The following is a 20,627-nucleotide window of genomic DNA, read 5'->3' as shown; positions in this document are numbered from 1 at the left end:
TGAAAAATGCAATTCAATTTATTATCCCTCCCTTCAACCCCACTCACAGCCAATATTCTTTGGTTGTAGCCCTCTTCCTCGCAGACAATATTTCTGGGTAGTGCTGATTACCTTATTACAAATATGCTAGTATAAGATAAGACACCAAATGGCCACGTAACATCTGAATCTCATGTACTGGGTGAGGCGGAAAACGCCTGATCGTGCTGCAATAGTAAGGTAATTCAAAGGAATTTTCTGGGAGGGTGGGGTAGAAACTTATCCAAATGAAGAATTCTAAAAGGTGAACTATATAATTCTATCCAGAATCAAAGAGATCGTCATGATAAATGGATGTGATAGCTAGGACATTCTTTACAGATAGGGGATGGAGGAATATTGTAAGCCCTGCACCACTTTTGGGGAATCTCTCTAATTCTATTAGAGTAACCTGGCGGTACTCCAAAATCAGGGTAACTCCCATGCGCCACGGATTTCTACTTGTCCCGTCTCTGGCGGTTTTCACAACCGTCAGGGTTCTTTGACAAGTATACTTTCCCCGTGGTATAAAAGTGCCACACTATTTGGCCCCGGGCACCATAAAGATTAAGCCCTTCCTCCTTTCTTTCCCTCGAGGAAAGATCTGTTGCTAAGTATAGGATTCGCTTCTTATACCATGTCAATCCAATCTCAGCCTCTCTCTAGGCTCCAGACTCTATCTCGGCTAATCAAGAAAGTCAAGGGTGTAAAATAAAAAAAATCTTACTTTTCACTTTGAACTCTATACAAGAACTAAAAACTAAAACTCTTACAATTAATCAAAACACTTTTCGATGTGCCTCCGTGCACGCACCTCTGACCAAAGGCAATGAATGGCCGAATCAAATTAAAGTCCCAGTATCCTTTGAAGCTTTTCGGGCTGTAAATTTAAGCTGTATGAGTCATCGCTGGTGGTATTGCCAGGCAATGATTAATTATCGAATTCTTTCAGGACGTCTCGTAGTAACAGCCTGGTTCAAGATTTAAACATTACAATTGAATATAACATAAGATAAATTTACGAGAAAGGGATTTCTCTGATAAACAGGGCCAAAGGTCCCAACACCTCCCTCCTTAGAAAAAATGACCGCCACCACGCCATAGGTCAGAGCATAAAAAAAACATAAAATAAAGAACACCAAATTCATAATCACCAGGCTTATTTATCTTCTCCTCTTTCTTCTTTGTACCTCTCCACTGCAGCTACCCGTTGGCTTATGGATCCGTGATTATACCATCCGCTTGGCTTAGTTCCATTGCCCTTCTGTATCTCTGTCCAACCAACCAAAGCTATTGTTAGTACAGCCCTCTTCATACAGCTTGGGATTTCGAAGAAGAGAGAATCCACGCGATTTGTGGAACCTAATCGTGCTTAGCATGATTAAATAAAGATTTTCTCGCTCTCACGGAATTTACACTTAGGAGAAGCATAGAATCAGATTCTGCCACATTTGATGATGCCAGCCATCAAGAAAAATTGCCTTAACTAGCTTCTGAATCTCCATTGGTGGAAACAACACCACGTCTCAATTAAAACGCGAGTTGCCCCTTGGTATAATTTGAAATCATGTATGGCCGAAAATACAATGGCTAGTGAAAACGATAGGGGTACCGGGAAAACAGCTAAAAGTTTGAGCGAATCATTAATCAGTTCATTCTGGGCCCCCTCCCCTGGGAGATAATCAAATGAAGAATAGGTGTTGATACTAACTGAAGCTGAAATTGAAGACTGGAAAGGCAAGGCCTCGGTAAAGGAATCACAACTTACCCACCAGTTATACATGGAGGGAAATGGCAATCTTTCGCCTCTTCCCCAAAGGATTCCTCCCCCTCATAGAAGATACAAATCTCCTTTGAGTTGATAAGACCAGTCTCAGATTCCTTCCCAAATTTCTTCAATCCAATCCGGAATTCAGTATCTCCCAATCTTTCCGTAACCGGTCGCAGTCCAGTCGATTCTGGTTCATGTTTATCTGTAGTTTCTCTTAACAGGTCAAGGGCCTTCTCCCTCCTAAGTTTTTTCGTGTTACTATAGTTTTGTAATTTTCCTACTGGGTCTTAGACCTCTTTGTCCCCAATGAGCTCTTTTTTCGTCTCGTAATTTTCCTAATTTTTTATTTTCCGCCACTGCAGGCTGAATCCACACATTTTGTATCTTTTTTTGCATTTATCTTTTGATTTCTACTTTTCTGAAATTTTTCAATCGTGCAAATTAAATCGTCATTCAATTTGAATTGGACTCCAGTGTCCACCATCTTTGACTGCATCTCTTTATTGTATTTGCGTTTAATATTTCTTTTCTCCTCTTTTTTCTTTTCTTTTGTCGTAGTATTAAATAAATCTCCGTCAAATGGGAATTGGATTCCCACATTTGGTTTTCACTTTGATATGTACTGTTTCACCTTGTTTGTTTCACCTTGATATGTACTTGTCAGCGTCTCATATTCGGTATAAGTGTTCTGAAGTCATAACATTTGACATAAACATTTCGTTTTTTTCGACAGGGTGGCTTAGCCCCACATTTTTTTTTATGGGTTGCTCCACCTCCCCGCCTTGTCAACGAAGTTGTGTATTTTTCCGTCTTAACATTTAATGTCTGATAATCTCTCACTCATTGAAATTCCCTTACGGGCTTCGCAAGCTTTAGTAAGGGTTTTCATACGAGTCTGATGATATATTTCATTGGCTTGTCTATCTTTTTCAATTTTATCCATACGAGCCTGATGATATATTCTATTAGCTTGACTATCTTTTTCAATTTTATCCATACGATCCTGATGAATTATTTCATTGGCTTGACTATCTTTTTTGATTTGCTGTATCTCATCCTGTATTTTTTTTTCTTATACTCTCGGTGCTTTCTCTCAAAGGTCTCCATATTAGCTCTCCTCTACTTCTCTACTCTACTCTACTTCTCTACCCTAGCTCTTCTCTACTTTTTCTACCCCTCTTGCCGTTCTTGGTCTCTGTGTGTCCAAAAATTGGACATTTTCTTTCTGAATTTGAATTTTTCTCTCTTTAAAATTTTTATATAACCCCCGAAATAACCGGAATATTCAAACTTAATTAGAGAATTAAAAATGTCATTTAAATTTTGTATAACCATTGAGTTTAATTTTAGTTAAAACATTGAAATTTATGCTCTTAGACATTTAGAATTTAATAATCATTAAAATTTTAAAGATTAGTTAAGTCACGAAAGTCATAAGCATTTTTCTATATATAATTTCATCAAATTTAATCAGACTATCGATTATGTATAACCCTTTGTATTTTAGTTTTTCTAGTAAAAATGATTATTATCAATAATTTTTCAAATATCTATTAAAATTGAGTGCTGTTTGCTATTTTTATTTATGCTAATTATTAAAAATTTCTATTTTTCTTGGTGCTCTTCTCAGTTATTCTTTTCATTTTATTTTTGCTTAATTTTACTTCAATTCTGATGGTGATTAAATAAAAAAATAAGTTTTTTCAACTGAAAGTAAGGAGCAACATTAAAACTTAAGATGAACAGAAATGGTTCCCTATGTGAGGGGGTTGCCCCCTCCTTAATACCTCACTCGTTGCGCGAAAATTTTTTAGCACTTTAAGAAGTATCATATTCTAATTAAACAGGCTTTGTGTTTCAGGAGTTTTTCTTAAAGAATTGGGACAAAAAGTCATTCTTTAGCGTTAAGAGCAAAATATTTAGGAGGGGGCAACCCCCCTCGTATACGGAATAATTTCTGTTCGTTTTAGGTGTTAATGTTGCTCCTTACTTTCTGTTGAAAGAAACTTGTTTTTTTATAATTAATTTCTGATCGTTTTTCCAGTCATGTCCGGAAATCCAGCTCCCCCTCCGTTGAAACTACCCTCCCCCAAAAAAATCCTCCTTGGAGAGTTCCTTCCACGCAAATCCCCCTGGACAATTCCATCCTCGCTTATATTTCCCAAGGAAAATTTCTTGCGGACGATTCCGCTTGAAAAATTCTCCTTACAATGCTTTCATTTGAAAAAAAAAACTTCAATTTCTGATCTTTTTTCAAATCATACCGGAAATCTCCCTTAGTGGAAATTTTTTCCCGGATACCCCCCCCCCCCTCAAAGAAGGTTTTTCCTGCAAAATATTCCTCCAAGGAGAATTTCTCCCGCGGAAAATATCCCCCCCCCATGCAAAAATCCTCCAGACAATTCCCGTGCCACTGAAAGTTTCCCCCGGAACATATCCACATGTAAAATTGGGTCGGCAAAGAGAAAGTCAGACAAATAGAAAGAATTTCATATAGGAATTCTGGCAAATTCCCAAGTGTAAAATTTTCCTTGGAAAGTCCAGCCCCGGAAACCGCCCTTCCCATAGAAAATTATCACCGTGGGAAATCCCCACCCTTTCCGCTAAAAATGCCTGTATACTTCCCAATAAGAAATACTAGACCTAAACCATGGGCGAATTTCACAACTTACAGCCCTTCCCCTAGGGACTGTGGGAATCGTGTTATCTCCAGAGGTATAGTTATTGGACTTTTCAACCATACTGAACAAAATGGTTGTCTCAAAGTTTTGATCGGACTACTTTGGGAACAAAGGGGTCTGGGAGGTTGATAGTTGCTCTCCAATATGTTTGGTCACTTAAAAGACACTAAAACTATAATTTTGGTTAGAATTATCCCTCTCTCGTTATTCTAGGACCATTGGTTCGATTTTCATTAAGATTCCTTTTTCGAAAATCAGGTAAATTTTCTCAGGCTTATAGCTTTTGATGGATATCAGTAAACTTACTTAATCTTATCTATTTGGAATCAGCACAAAATACTAACTCTTTGATATATCTATTGATGTTAAAATTTCGTTTTTTAGGGTTTCGGTTACTGTCAAGCCGAGTCATATTTTTTATCATATTTTTGGTAGAATTATATGTATAAACAGTTTTTAACAACTTAAATTTTATTTTCCCCGCTGAATTTTCTATTGTATTGTGGGGTTTCTTTTTTTAATTTTCTTATTTTTTGTTAGTTTTTCTAACGATTTTAGTAAAATTCTCTTGCCCCCCCCCCTGATTTTTTATTGTTTTGTTGATTTCATTTTGATTAATTTCTTTTGTATATTGAATCTAGGTAGCTCCAGTTCTGATGGGGATTATCAATTAGTTCAGCATGAGGTGTTGTACTCGTTAAATAATCAGTACGAGGTTTTGGAGTTTCTGGGCCGCGGGACTTTTGGTCAAGTTGTTAAGTGCTGGAAAAAGGGAACCAATGAAATTGTCGCAATCAAAATTCTCAAGAATCACCCTTCTTATGCCAGGCAAGGTCAAATTGAGGTAAGAACAAGGTCAAATTGAGGTAAGAACAAGGTCAAATTGAGGTAAGAATAAGGTCAAATTGAGGTAAGAATTAATCAGGCCCTAGTCCATCAAAATATCCACCTTTTTTAAGTTTTTTCTATGATGTTCTATAATTTGTTGCATAATTTGCTGATTTGACTCATCTCCGCCCACCCCCCCCCTCTCACGGTTAAAATCTATTGTATGTGCATGTGATGATGAGACGCCGCAATCAATGGTAGAATCTGTGAACCGATATGTCGCATAATAATTTTGGTATGAGGAAGGGGGATTATTTAAGCATGTGTAATATTAAATAACCGAGTTTCTGGACTGTCGCCATTTGGTCAAGTTTTTAAGACCTGGAAAATTTAAACTAATGAAATCATCATAGTAAAAAAATTCAAGAATCGTACTTCTTATGCTTGGCAAGATCCATTTGGGTAAGAGCTTGTTACTTTATTAAGTACGCATTGTTTTATAATATGTTTGTATTATTTTATTTTTATTATGTTGTATATAAAAAAAAACAACAACAGACTAAGCCGTAGGCTTATCTCGTTACAAATAGCCAGTGAACAACAATACATAAAAAGACAATAAACAAGAGTTGGACCCCTGGGTATTGGGTTGTACCACAATAACAAATAAATTCATTAAGCTAAACATTACAGAATTAACCAAATACACTAGAATGCACAAAGAGACAAATTTATGACACTCTTCTTAAGGACACTGAGTAAAAACAGATCATGCCAATGCCATAAATATTATAGTTAAGTTGCATTACGTTATTATATCATGTTAATTAAGAAAAATCCGATTAACCTAGCAAATTTCTATGATTCAAATGTCTAAAATGATTTAAATCTATTTTAGTTATTAAATTGTGTAAAAAGGAAAAATAATAATTGTTAACATCAAAACCGGCCTTTAACCAAATTTGACAAAATTAGTCTAAAACTTAAAATGAAATGTCAGTTTCTTTCTGCTTAGATAGGAAAACTATCAATAAGAAATCCTGTAGATGTTGCCTTTGAAAGTGTTAATGGTGACCCTAAACATTTGTAACTTAGCTCTATCAACGAGATGTCAGTACACAGCGAATGGGGAATAATAAAATAGTAATAATTTAATTAATATAATTTTAAATTAGCAACTAATTATAATCGTATTGTTATTATATAAGATTCTTTAATTATATAGTTATGATTGGTTAATATATTGGGAATAATTGTAGGGATTGTCGAAAACTTTTCCCAGGAGAAATTGAAGAAAATATATCAGTTTAACTGTTGTTTTTTTAGCTTTCATTGTGATGAGGTTAATAATGCTGTCCAGAAAAATGTAGATAGGTTTTGTGGTGAAATTTAATTTTGTTAGTTGATGAGTAATAAAAATATAATAAGATCTCCTTTAAGATATTAAATAGTGCAGTGATAATGCAGTGCAAGATTGTGAATACATATACTATACTTTGCAACATAATTCTATGTTTTAATGCTTATTCGTCAGTTTTCATTAATGTAATAATAATAATCTATTTATTATCCACTATAAAAAAAGAAGCGGAGTACATCGAGAACACAAAAAAAAAAAAAAAAAAAAAAAAAAAAAAAAATCGCACACTGAACAATTATTTACATAAAACGACGTAAATTATGGTGCGCAGTAAGACCTGCAGATAACGACAGCTTTCCCGCAAACGCAGTAACTTTTTCCCGTAAATCAGGGAGGCCGAATCGCGATATTAGATGCCGGTTCCGGAACCACGGAGGGAGGCACAAAAGGTACCGAGAAAATTAAAAATAATAAGTCCAGATAGAATTCAGATCTTTAGGCTTCAGAATTGGAAGAAAACCAGATAAAAAAAAGAATAGAATGATCGCAAAATGAAGAATATAATTTCCCAAGCGCTGTTCTATTGTACCTCCCTCTATTTGCAACAATTTTTAAATATCCGATCTGATTTTTTTTTGGCATTAGAAACTGTCAGAGCCCGAAGTGTTTTGAGGTTATTAGTACTGTGAAGACCAAGCCACCGAAGAGAAGAGACACAGGGAATAGAGAAAAAACCACTGTTAAGAGGGAGACTAGCACTAGAATTAAATGAAGTATATTCGCACTTATCAATGTTCAACATAAGCCCAATCTGTCTGAACTGGTCTGAGATCCAGGTGACAGAATGTGAGAGCCCAGCCCTAGAACGACTGACAAGGAGAATATCGTCCGCATAAGCAAGATACGAGACATCAATTCCATCAGAAATGAAAGTTGAAAGCAAGGATGAAAGGATAGGAGCAATACATAACTGAAAAATAGTTGGAGAAAGCACACCACCTTGACGGACCCCACGCCGAAGAAACACCTTTGAATCAGAAACTACTCCATTTCATTTTAACCGAATAAAAGAGTTCGAATACCAGTACTGTAACAAAACAACAATAGAAAGGTTAATATTGTTCGAAAAAAATGAACAAAGTGCATATGAGTGGATTATACATATAAAAGATTTCGAAAGATCAAGAGCACAGATATGAAGGGGAGATTTATCATTAACAGATAGCAACAGGAGAGAAGCTAGAACGTAATGAGCGTGCTGACATCCCAGCCTTTTTTGAAAGCCAAACTGGTTTTCACCAAAATTAATATTTTCTGAAATGAAAGGGAGAAGAATATATTCAAAAATTTAGCTAAGTTTACACGAAACAGTAATTGGTCGGTAAGAACTACGCTCTGACGAAATTTTTCCACGCTTCAAAACCGAGGTGACTGTGCCACTGAGAAGACTGTCGGGAACCATAGAAGTAGATAAACACATCTGAAACAGTAGCTGAAGGTGATCTATCTAAGTTGGGCAAACTACTTTTAGATGATAAGACGAAATTCCGTCTTGATCAACAGAGCTAGATTGCATGTTCTTAATAGCTCTGACCAATATCAACAGTATAAACTGATAATACATTACTCTGAGAAATATGATTAGGCAAACATGACCCAAGACAGTTACTGAAAATCTTTTCAACTTCCCGGGTCACCTTGCGGAAGATATAATTATAATATAATTTCCAAGTATGAACTGCTATAGAACTCTCAGAAAAATCACAAATGTGCTTAATTAAATTTATAACATGCAACCAATCCTTTCCCGAAGTAGGACAATCAAAATCAGATACCCTAGACTGCCGTAAACATTTTTTATAAGCACGCGTGGTACTTTGCTTCAGATCGAAGACAACTCTTCGATTTGGCCGACCGCAAGACACCCATATTTGTAGCCAAAACTTAGCTTTATTCTTTACAATTTTAATTCTGGGTCCAAAACCCATTCTGGTTTTCTAGTTTTAACTTTAATCTTTTCTAGAGGAACAGCAGTCGCCTCTGCTTGTTTTAAGCACCAAATTATTTTATCATAATATTCATTTAGAGACTGCTAATCATTTGAGAAACGGTCAGTAACTTGAAGCAAATGGTAAGGAACTTTTATAGAACCCAATAACGCGGACAACGTAGTAATATATAGTTATTCTACTATATATTACTACTCCAGTTATTCTCCAGTTATTCTAGTTATACTACTCCAGTTATTCCTGAAAAACCACTTAGAACTTTGTGTAAATGGTCTAGTAGAATGGGAAGCGACTAGTGAAGCAAAGAACGAAATCAGGAGGTGGTCAATATCACGATAGTCTTCATGAACAAGAAAAGTCGATACATTAATATTTGGCGGGGAAACTGCATGGTCGATATTAGACAAACTTCCAGATTGGTGAATATATGAATAATCAACACTTTTCTCGACTATTTTATAAGCAGAAAAAGCATCAAGGACTATATCGGATCTAACTTACTGACTTGTAATATCTGTGTTGAAGTCAGCAACCACTATGAAATCATAACCAGTCGATACAACAGACGCAAGAATAGCCTTAAGATTTGCCGAGGCTTTCATATACGCGTTTAAAGCGGGTATAGTTTTTTGTTGCACGGGAGATACACATTTATCAGCACAGTATTACCAAACCGAACCGCAAGGATGAATTTATCACTGAAAACACACTGGAGAGAGAAAACTCAGGTTATTCTTAACAATGCACTCGAGACCTCCAGAAGGTCTACCAAAAGTGACCTCAGCATTATTTGTAAAAAACGGAATGATTACAACTTCTTTTTAACACGTTAATACTAGTAGAAGTCAGGAGGTGTTCTTGAAGGCATACTATGTCAAACTGGTCACACAATTCATCAATCATATGGTCCTTTAAACGATTAGTCTACCATTTATATTAAGCAAAACAATCAAAACAGGCACAATCATTTCTTCTTGGCAATGATATATCTCAGCACTTTGCATCGAAGACTAAAGGAGGCATGATTTTCACCACAATTGGCACAGCTTGCATCAAGCTGGCAGGGAGAATCCTTGGTGGAAATATGAGGGCCCGCACAGCTTGCACACTTCGCAACCAAACTTACACAATGAGCTACTCTATGGTCTGGCGAACGGCATTTTAGACAGCACTGTGGTGCCGACAGATATTCTTTCACAGATAAATATTCATATCCAAGTTTGACACCATTTTGCATAGCCTTGGGTTTTGACATGGAGTCACAAAACTCAAGCTTAACCGTACCAGTGTCACCAAGCCGCATAGCTTCCACCATACCTGGATATCCTTGAAAAAATGGGAAGTTTAATTCCTTTAATAGTCCTCTGACTATCTTAAAAATCCGTTTAGTAATCACCTGGGATGGAGAGTCTGCTGAAATCACTGAAATGGAGTTTTTGCATTCTTCAGCGGCAGAGTTTTTAACATTGATTATCCATTTGTCATCTCGCAAACTCAGCATGGTAACTGCATCATGACAGCTCACTTTATCGAGCACTTCTTTGCGTTTTATCGGGTCATTTAGTGTTTGTGGCACTTTAGAGACAACAACAGTGGTGTGAGAGTCAGTTGACGGCGTCGCACGGGCAGGCAGTGGTGGAAAATTATTATCATATTAATCAAGCTTACTTGAAACACTCTTTGGGAAGTATTCCGTTCTGTTTAATTTTGCACTCAAAATCAAATAATCCAAAAGAGGGATAACAGGTTCACTATTTGGAGAATGAATTGCAAACATTGGTAGGTATATGTCATCATCGTGACATTTCTCGAACATACTTAACATATCCTTCAGATGCTTCAGATGGCTTTCCAAAGCCTTCGGCCCTTGTCTTCTCGGAAGCTCAGTCCCAGGTACAGCCGCATCGTAGAGGAGTTTTTTTTAGCTTCGATTACAATCGGCATGTCCAGAAAAAACTGCTTTACAAACTTTAGTATTTCGTTTTCATTAACTCCATAATCACGGTTAAACTGCAAAAAAATTGAAACAGGCAACACAACAAGTCCATTTTTCATTATTCACTGTACATATCGTAAGAACTAGATGCCAATAAGCAAAGGAAGCGTAGTTTTCTGCTACCAGATCCCCGCAGTTTAACGGAGTAACACTCCCGGCAGGTACAACGGCCCTTGCGGCCCTTGTGAATTATAATCAGAATATCAAACTAAATTAAAAAGATAGTAAAATAATAGATGACCTTATATGAGTGAGTAAATATATCCAAATGGTAAAAAAGTCTGTAAATATCAATTTATTATTTCACTTATTTTGAAACTGACGGTCACTGCAATTCACTGTAATTTATTCCAAATTTAATCCGGCTTGAATATCAATAGATGTTCACAGGTCAAATGCGAAATGATAATATATATATATATATATATATATATATATATATATATATATATATATATATATATATATATATATATATATATATATATATATATATATATATATATATATATATATATATATATATATATATATATATATATATATATATATATATATATATTTATATATATATTATATATATATATATATATATATATATATATATATATATATATATATATATATATATATATATATATATAATTATTAATTTGTAAGTTTTTTTATGTTTTTCTTTATATGTTGCGTTTAATTTGATTTAACTTAAAAATGTTTTTCCGTTGACAAAATCTTTCGGAGGTGGAGTCAAAATATTCGGATTTTTATTATTCAAAGTTTGTTCTTTTTTTCTCCACTGTTTTATTTAAATTATACCCGTTTTTCTCTCAGTTAAATTCTTTAAATGGAAAAGCAGTGTGGTTAAAGAAATTATTTGTGTTTTTTGAACCTTTTGTGTTTTTTGTTTTTTTTTAAATAAGGTTTATTCATTTTTGTCGAAAATTGCATTTTTATTGTTCATTTTTATTTACCTTTTACTTTCTTTTTATTTATTGTGTTTAGCTGTGCACCCTTGCAAGCAATGGTTTTGGTTTACTACTAATTATTTTCCAATTGGCTTTGTTACGCATAAATTACTTCACTACTTCTTCTTATGTTATTAGACTATCTTAGAATGTAAGTAGTTGTTAACAAGGTATTTAAGCAGCATTGTCAGTGAGTATTGAGAAGATGAGAATCGAAATAGAGAATGATTTTACTTCACAGTATTGTTTTTCCATTTTTGAAAATGCTTAATTATCATTAGACAAGGTTACATATATATCCAGGAGAACGGATGAGCTAACGGCTTATTGACATATGACATTTTCAGAATCAGAATATATTTAGCCTAAGAATAAATCAGTTGTTACTTTAATTTTATCTTTTAATTCTCTTTTGTTCAATTATGCCTTTGTTTTTATTTTGTTTTGTTATATTTCTTTGTTAAGATTTGCTAAGACTACCGAGTGGAACTTCGGAAATAAGAATGTAACTAATATAACAGGAGACGGAGAGAGGGGGGTTAGTCATCTCCCATGAATTGGATGCGAAGGAACCCACTTTTAAAAGTTAAAGAAATAAAGAAGAAAAAACTCTTTTGATATCTATTTCCCCTCCCTAAGGGTTGGGCCTCTGTGCTTTTAATACATTAATTAATCGTCAAAATGGGAAAGTAATAAGAATTTAAAAATCTTGTATTTCAGTTCTTTTTCGCTTTTTTTAGGTAACGCAATTATTTAATTTTCCTTGTCTGATTCTGCTATGAATCCGTTTTAGGTGAACATTTTGTCAAGACTAAGTCAGGAGAATGCTGACGAGTACAATTTCATTCGGGCATTTGAATGTTTTCAACACAGAAATCACACGTGTTTGGTCTTTGAGATGCTGGAACAGAACTTATATGACTTCTTAAAGCAAAACAAATTCCAGCCTCTGCCTTTAAAATATATTCGCCCGATTATGCAGCAAGTGCTTACGGCGTTATTAAAGTTAAAGGTAAGTTATATGCAACCATAGAGAAACAGAGGAGCTACTTATGACGAATATTGTGACTAAAAATTTATCGTTCTTTTTAATGGCTTAGATTTGGATACAGGAGAACCAATCAAATAGAGTTAAATTTTTTTTCTTAAATTAATTATTTTATTTTCATTAATTATACAATTAATTGATTTAATAAAAAAAATCCCAGATCCTAGTACCTGCCATCTTCGACCGATATTCCGCTGGATACACAGAGGTTATGGATGCAGTTGACAATAATACAGCATTTTCTCGCCAAGATCCGACCGAGCACGGACCCACTAGACTAGACCATAGCTGTGGCTGTTGATCAAGTCTTGTTGGAAACAACATAGATGGAGTTGACCACCCATTATATTTTGTTGGGAATACATAAAAACTAAGTAATGAAAGTGACATTTTTACATCAGAAGAAAATAAGGATTCTATTCATGTAATCATTATTAAATATTAACTAAATTAGTTATTATTAATTATCTCATTAAAATTAATGTAACTTGACGTAGAAGGCTTTTTAAAAGGCGGGATCTTTGTTCAGAAATGAGGAGTGGTATAGTTGGCTTACAAGAATACATAACAGATACAAATTAATGAAGTTAAAGCACACTTTTTTACCATGGAATTATAGGAAAGTAGCCTCTTTTCTCTAAATTAAACATGTATTGATACAAGGTAAATCCAAAGTCACTATACTCCACATAAAAAGCCTAAATTTCTTATCTTGTATTAGGGATGCTTTATGAATAAGGATGCATGTTATACAACATATGTTGAAAGTAGAATAACAAAAGGATCAGGGTAAAGTAGAAATTAAGTCATACTTAAAGCCCATAAGGTTATTTCTCCTTAGCTAAGATCTGGAACCCGTTGAAGGCTTCCATATATTCGGTCACAAATGGCACAAGTAATGGCTAAAATTTGCCAAAGAATTGGAACAAAACCAACATCATGGCAGGCCTTCAATCAAAAGCTTCGTTCGGATGCCGGGTGTGACGGAAGCGCCTGGTCATGCTGCAAGTACAAGCAAGTAATCTCTTGAAACCAATATCAATTTGCGGGGCCCCAATGGTTATAACTACAAACCGGTGAATTCCATTTGTGTCATTCATTTAATTCAGTTTTATTGGCTGAGTGTTTTTCTGGTCTCAAGTGTGTTTTCAGGGTAAGTTTTTGCCATGCAGTACGAGGGATCATTCTTCGCAGTGTTTGTATGCTGCACTGAGATAGCAGAGCATTGGCGCAGCCTTGTTATTTTTAGGTTGTGCCTACACTGAGATGCGGGCCCTGTGCGGCTGCACAGGTCATACATGTCTATCGCCACCAATAGGCAACAGAAAGATTGGATATTTAAGAAAAAGCTATTATTAAAATATAAAGAAAAATTAAAGTATTTCTTGGGAGGTGGCTGCAGCAAAAGCTTTGCGTGGTGAGTTAGAGGAGTATATAAGTCTCTTTCTTTCTTTCCCATTCTCACTCGCAGGTGTCGCTCTGACATTTTGTAGTTCAATACAAAATAGTTTGAATAAATTACGAGTAGAATCAAGTACACTATCTTGCTAATATCAACAAACTGTACCGTTGAAGCTGCTTGATCATATACTTTTGTCAATGAAGTATTATTGTAGACATATGAAAATACGATATTTTTTTTTATGGCAAAGTGAAAAACAGGTTTCTGTAAACTGACTATATATTTTTTTTTTTTTAGAAACACTCGAAGTTTTTTTTATTATTATTCAGTCACTTTTGTTTACATAAAAGAATCAGCTTATGTTGCGTTTAATAATTAACTTAGAGTAACTCTTTCCTGTTCCAGAGGTTTAATGGTTAAATGTAAGGTAATGGTTTTAAACTGTAGAACGAGAACAGTTTTCTGATTAAGTCTTATCGCCATAGATTATTTCAGGTTGAAATTTAAGTGTACAGCCTACCTCCCAACATGTTGCATAGTAGATATTTGTTGATGTTCTCGTGAGAGCTGTGATGAGCTTCTCAAAAGTACTACTACTACTCCTAATAACGACTCACTGCAGCACAAAGCCGTCTGTGGCCAACACATATGTGTAAGCTCCTCCTTTGCTCCCATATATTCAGAGCTTCATTTTTCACCCCCCTCCCACGAATTTTAAATTACCTTTGGTCTCTTTTTACCCCATTTGGAGACGATTTGCTTTTCGTGTGGTCCCAGATGAATGGCCAAAAATCTAAATCTTTAGCAATCTGCCATACTACATCCGTAGAACGTGTCCTAGCCATCCCAACCTTTCTTTCATCATAGCTCTTGAAAGTGAGATCGAACTGGGTTTATCTATATCGAGTTAGTTGATATATGGTTATTCAAGCGGGTTTATAAAACTACCCGTAGACAATTCCTCTGCAAAACATTTATATTTCCTCTGCTCGTCCAAGTACATTCATTTTGGAACCAAACTTGACCAATGTCATTACTGTATTTTCCAGTGCTCTAATCTTGGTCCCCAGACTTATCCTCCTATTCTTCCAAACTGCTCTCAAATACGGAAAAATACTTTGGGTCTTGGCTATTCTACTTTCACATATTCACTACTTCTACCATCTTCACTAATAATACTACCTAGATAACTGAATCTATCCACTTGATCGATCTTCTCGTTACCCTACATCCCCTCTTCATTTATTCCTAGTCTAAGCGACCTAGCCTTCTTAGCATTAAATCTACTCTGGAGTAGATTAGATTTAGCTTAGGAGCCCACCCTTAGCTTACCCCTAAATGATAGGCTATAAAACTGTTTTCTGGCCTAGAATCTTTTGCTACCGCTTAGCTTTCCCTCCATTTGCTTCACAGTACAACTGCTTATTATTATACATAGAGTTTGGGCACAATACTCAGATTGAGCATTTTTAGCAAGGGCTAATATTCATTTTAGCAACTGGGGCTCATCCATGCTGATTTGAAGCCGGAGAATATAATGCTTGTAGATCCAGTTCGACAACCTTACAGAGTGAAAGTAATTGACTTTGGAAGTGCTTCTCATGTGAGCAAGGCAGTGTGCAATACCTATCTGCAGTCAAGATATTATAGGGCCCCTGAAATCATTTTAGGTAAGTGTAAATTGCCTGTAATGATAACTGAGAAGCCTGGTTTCTTTAGTTAGGTGACTTTTTTCTGTGGCATATTTTGTATTCTCTTTTTCAATTCCATTTTTCTTTCTCCTTAAGCTGGCATTAAGTTTTGTTGAAAGAAGGGGAATTTTATAAAGGGAAAATGGGTAAGTGACACTCCAAAGCAAAATTTTCTGAACTATACATGTGTTTTTTTTCGACTGGGGGGAGGGGGTGCTAGTTTATTTTGATGTAAATTTATTTCGATTGTGGGTAGCATATTTACCAAACACTAAGACTGCACTAGAGAGGTATTAAATGGGAACCCTGGAGAAGAGGACTGGAAAATCTCAGTAATATAAAAGTGCAGCTGTTTCGGCAAGAGCTCGACTAAGTCGTCATTAGCGCGTGACGAGAAATGAAAGCACAAAAAACTTTACAAAGCGGAAAAGTAAATCAGATATGAATAAGCTGTAGTAAAGGAAACAGCTAAATTAAATTTAAAAAAAGAAAATGGAAAAACCGAATCTTTAACTAAACAGAAAGGAAATAAACTAAACAAAAAGGAAAATGAAGAGTTGGCAATTTGAGGAACCACTCTCTTACGTGAAAGATAAGAACAGTGACTGGGTTGACCGGTTATCTGTCCATTTTCCTTTTTTTTTCTCTCAATTTACCTTACACTGAAGAGAGCTTACCTGAGCCCCTTGTGGATTCCTTTTGATCCCTTGATGATTTCATCAGTTCTAGGTTATAACGCCTCTCTTACATATGTAGTGCTGTATAGTATAGGCTTAGTAGCGCCTAACAAATGTTTAATCTCCTGTTACGCTTAAAAGTGAACGTAGAAGTTAGGCTGGGGGGGGGGCTTGCCTCCTTTGTCTCACCCGAAATTTCAAGATATTTAAGCATTTTGCTGTAATGTCAAATATTTTTGAAATAATCGCTCTTTTTTCACTTGTTGATGCCCCACCCCCACCGAAAAAAACATGTCATTTCCTGCTTGGCTCTGCAGTCTCTCAGTCTTTTGTTTTAATCCTACTTAGTCATGATAGTCCTCAAAGAAGCCGAAGTTTAGCTAGCTGTCAAAAATAGTGTTTTGATGTTAAAACAGCGATTAATTATTTTTTTTATCTATTTATTGATAAAAAGTACATTTAGAGCTTACATAATAAATAAATTCACAATCTTAACCACTCTTCTGGGCCCCCAAGAACCTGATTCTAGGTTGTCATAAGGAACAGTCCAGTACACCTTAAAAAACAAGTGTCTTGTCCAAAATAACGGACTACACCAGCTGTCGATTATTTTATAGTTCAGTCCATTTTTACTTATCAACGTATGAACTAATAGTAGAGTTACCCAATCAGTCAAGAGATGATGATTTAGGACATCTTCTTTTTTCCTTAAAAAAAAAATGTTAATGGCTGTTGCTGAGATCTATCAAATCTGTTTTTTTGCGGAAGAGTTTAAAAAAAATATCTACCAGGGCACATTACCAATAAATATATTTTTTACCGCCTAATAATTGGTTTTAAATTTGTTTTATTATTCGGAAAGGTGAGCATTGTTGCTCTCTGAAAGTGCTCTTCGTTTTGTTTAGGTAAACTATTTGTACTGTCTAATATTTTTGTATAGTGCCTACTAAGAAACAGACAGCTTAGATGGTGTAAAACCTTGATAATCTTTAGAAAATAGTTTTAATTTCTGCCAGAGGTTTACCCCAAAGAGTATGAGTGACTTCTAATTGTGGAAACTGGCACTAGTGTCTGAAAAAAAAACATGAACGTCATCTAGTGTTTGGGGACATTTGGCATTTTTTCAAGCTTTGTAATCGTTTCTCCGTTGAGATTAGACACTTATTACTAGACTCATTTTTACCAACTACACAAATCAAATTAATCATTCTTATTATTAATTAATTATTATTTTTATTATTATTATGAACATTCTTATTATTAATCTGAAACAAATGCCAAGCCTCGCTAAACCCTAGATTTCGTTAATGTTTTTTTTTTTGAAATTGGCGCCAGATGTTATTTGTAAGTTACCCATACTGACCCTAAAAAAAGGATAAAATGTTGTATCCGATCCAATGAACGTATGTGTGCATTAATACGAGAATATTACCCACAGAGAAATGTGCTGTTTGTTATACCTTGTGTTTGTTGTAATACTGTATTGTACTCTGCGTTTGTTGTAAGAGTTAGATACTTTGGTATTGAATGTTATCACTTGTTCTTGGCTCTAGTAATAGGAGTCGAATTAAAATTTGTTAAATTAGGTATCTAAAGTCAAAATTATACAATTTCTTAGTGAAAATAGAACAAAATTGTCCAATATTGAAGCCTGTATGAACACACTCCTGTCAATGTCAGCTGAATTATAGTCTACAAGTATATCTAGAGATTCAAGGAAGATTCTCTGGTGTATACTTACTACAAACGTTCCATCCGTGTAGTAATTCATGATGTCACTTGCGATTATGGAACAGCTCCATTGTTGAAGTAACTAAAATTGTCATTGTCAAAAACCCTTCAGTGGAAGAGTCCTCTCGCCTTGAAATACACGAAATTCGCTTCATTTTTCTTTACGTGGCTAGCATTGACGTGTCTCTTTTTATTCTTTTTTTTTCTTCTTTTTACGGTCATAATATAAAGCTGATTCTCATAGAAAGACAAATTAGACATGATATGAAACCTAATGTAAATTTTCATGGAATTCTTATAAATTACATTTTGGATGCCATTTCTGGAATGGATGTGGCCTATTAATCCTTTATACATTCTGGTATTAAGTGTTTTATGATATTTGCTTGTTTAATTTTTATATTATATTATATGTATAATAGTTTTTTTGTGATTTGGTTTATCTGTTGTATTATCGGTAATAAAATTTCTTTTTGTTGTAACTAGGATTGCCTTTCTGCGAAGCCATTGATATGTGGAGTTTAGGCTGCGTTGTGGCTGAGCTGTTTCTTGGATGGCCACTATACCCCGGTTCCTCCGAATATGATCAGATACGGTATATATCTCAAACTCAAGGAGTTCCTTCTGAGAAAATGTTAAATGCCGCCACTAAGACACCGAAGTTCTTTTACCGAGATTTTGACTCAAATTACCCGTTTTGGAGACTAAAAACACCAGAAGAACACGAGTCCGAAACTGGTAAATCTCTTATATTTTAATTTATCAAAAATTCTTTTTAAAAATAGTAACACGGAATAGTTTCAAGAGACAAGAGTGGTAACAAGATGTGTTTCAGGGAATACAGACAAGAGAAGAAGCAAGTTCACCTCCAAGGGAAAACCAGGGTGTGGGAGGGGGGGGGGGGGGGCTTAGGCCTGTCCCAACCTCCTTGATATCTCAATTTTTCTCCTATAATTAAGTTTTAGTATAATTTTGGCTACTTTTGACAGTTTTTTAGTTTCTACCCCCTCCTGCCAAAACAAAATATTTTGTTGTACGTGCCAGTACCATTTCGTGCTACCCAGAATAGTGATAAAGTTGGTTGTAAAAATCCTAAATAAATATATTACTTGGATTTACTTCTTTTTTTCCTGCATTTTGATTTCTGCTTTATATTGTGCCAAAGGCTGAAGACCCACTAAGGAAAAAAGAGCACAACAGCTATGTTTATGGTTTTTTTTTAGTTTTTTCTAGCTAGCTGTTCTGCATGCTAATTTAGCGCTGATTATTTTATATCAGTAAAGAAATAATTTTTTTTTACATTTTCTTAATTTTATTTTTTTTGTACTTATATTCTATGGTAATCTAAAAAAAAAACTTCAAACAGAAGAATCAGTCTATTTTCTGAAAATCTTTGGTTGAAGTCAAATAAAATTTTACCTTTATTTGAAATCGAAACTTTTAAAAATTAAAATTTCGTTTGTTTTGAAGGTTTTAGATTATACTGGGCAACGCTGCATTGCGAGTGGTGCTAATTTTTTTAAAGTTTTTTTTTAAACCATTAAAATTTCTCCTTTTATCATTTGTTTATACTCCTAATTAATTACTAAATGACATGCGACTAGTCTTTATAGTAGGATCATTTTTTTTCTCTGTTTGTTTGAATGTTTTCTTGGACATGAAAATATTGCCCATGAAAAAAAGAATCTTAAGGTGAGGCACCAAGATTTTAGTCTAATTTAAGCACTTAAGATTCAGCATTAACTAACTGAAGCCCAAATTTCAAAGTTATTTGTAGCTTTCCAAAGTGTATTTTGACATTCATCAATTCAGCCTCGGATATGCACTTTATATAAAACCAAAAAAGGTTAATCCGCACTTTCTTGCAACAACCAAAATAGGTAGCATAGAAAAAAAGAGAAATGATGAGAAAACCTGTCGCTGCATGGTCCATGCTCCCCGTGGAACATTCCATTTTGTGAAAAGCCTGTAGTTCTAACTTGCATCAAAAGGACAAGATTCACATATAATTAGATTCAGGCACGTGCAAAAAATGTTTCCAGTGGGGGGGGGGGCGTAGTAAAAAAACTGTAGATGATCTGAATTAGAAGTGCCCAGAAATTTGAAAAAAATGGGGGTGGACCCAAAGGCCTCCCCCAATTCGTATATGCCTGATTAAGTTCAATAGTTCCAGATCTTTTCATACACTGAACCGCAATTACGATATTACTTAGTATTGTTCATAGAGAATGAGCTACACTTGCTTGTAAAATAGAAAAAAAGTTCCTATTTTTGCACGTTTATGACATCCTTCAATCTAATAGAAAAATACAAAGCAAATATAGTAAATGTGATTCAGTAGATGAAACTCAATTTCAGCTATTAAATGATGGCAAAATTATCTCATTAACTCTCATTACATCTCATTAACAAAACACTCTCATTAATATCTCATTAACAACCCAGAAAGA

General features: G+C 34.8%; 1 protein-coding gene across 4 annotated transcripts in view; it reads left to right on the top strand.

Annotated features, from left to right (window-relative positions):
• LOC148955065 (uncharacterized) overlaps window positions 1-20,627 on the top strand; it is a 109,594-nt gene that overhangs the window by 24,104 nt on the left and 64,863 nt on the right. For all 4 annotated transcript variants that reach the window (XM_089099987.1, XM_089099994.1, XM_089099981.1 and 1 more), the window contains exons 5-8: window positions 5,112-5,314; window positions 12,422-12,640; window positions 15,574-15,748; window positions 18,664-18,915. In XM_089099987.1, the coding sequence (XP_088956113.1) occupies window positions 5,112-5,314; window positions 12,422-12,640; window positions 15,574-15,748; window positions 18,664-18,915 (849 nt within the window). The remainder of the gene's footprint in view (window positions 1-5,111; window positions 5,315-12,421; window positions 12,641-15,573; window positions 15,749-18,663; window positions 18,916-20,627) is intronic.

The sequence above is a fragment of the Artemia sp. Qi Xiang Cuo genome, chromosome 2, assembly GCF_049724085.1.
Source record: "Artemia sp. Qi Xiang Cuo chromosome 2, ASM4972408v1, whole genome shotgun sequence".
Lineage (NCBI taxonomy): Eukaryota > Metazoa > Arthropoda > Branchiopoda > Anostraca > Artemiidae > Artemia > Artemia sp. Qi Xiang Cuo.
The sequence above is the reverse complement of the archived record's forward strand: the minus strand, read 5'-3'. Positions and strand labels throughout refer to the sequence as shown.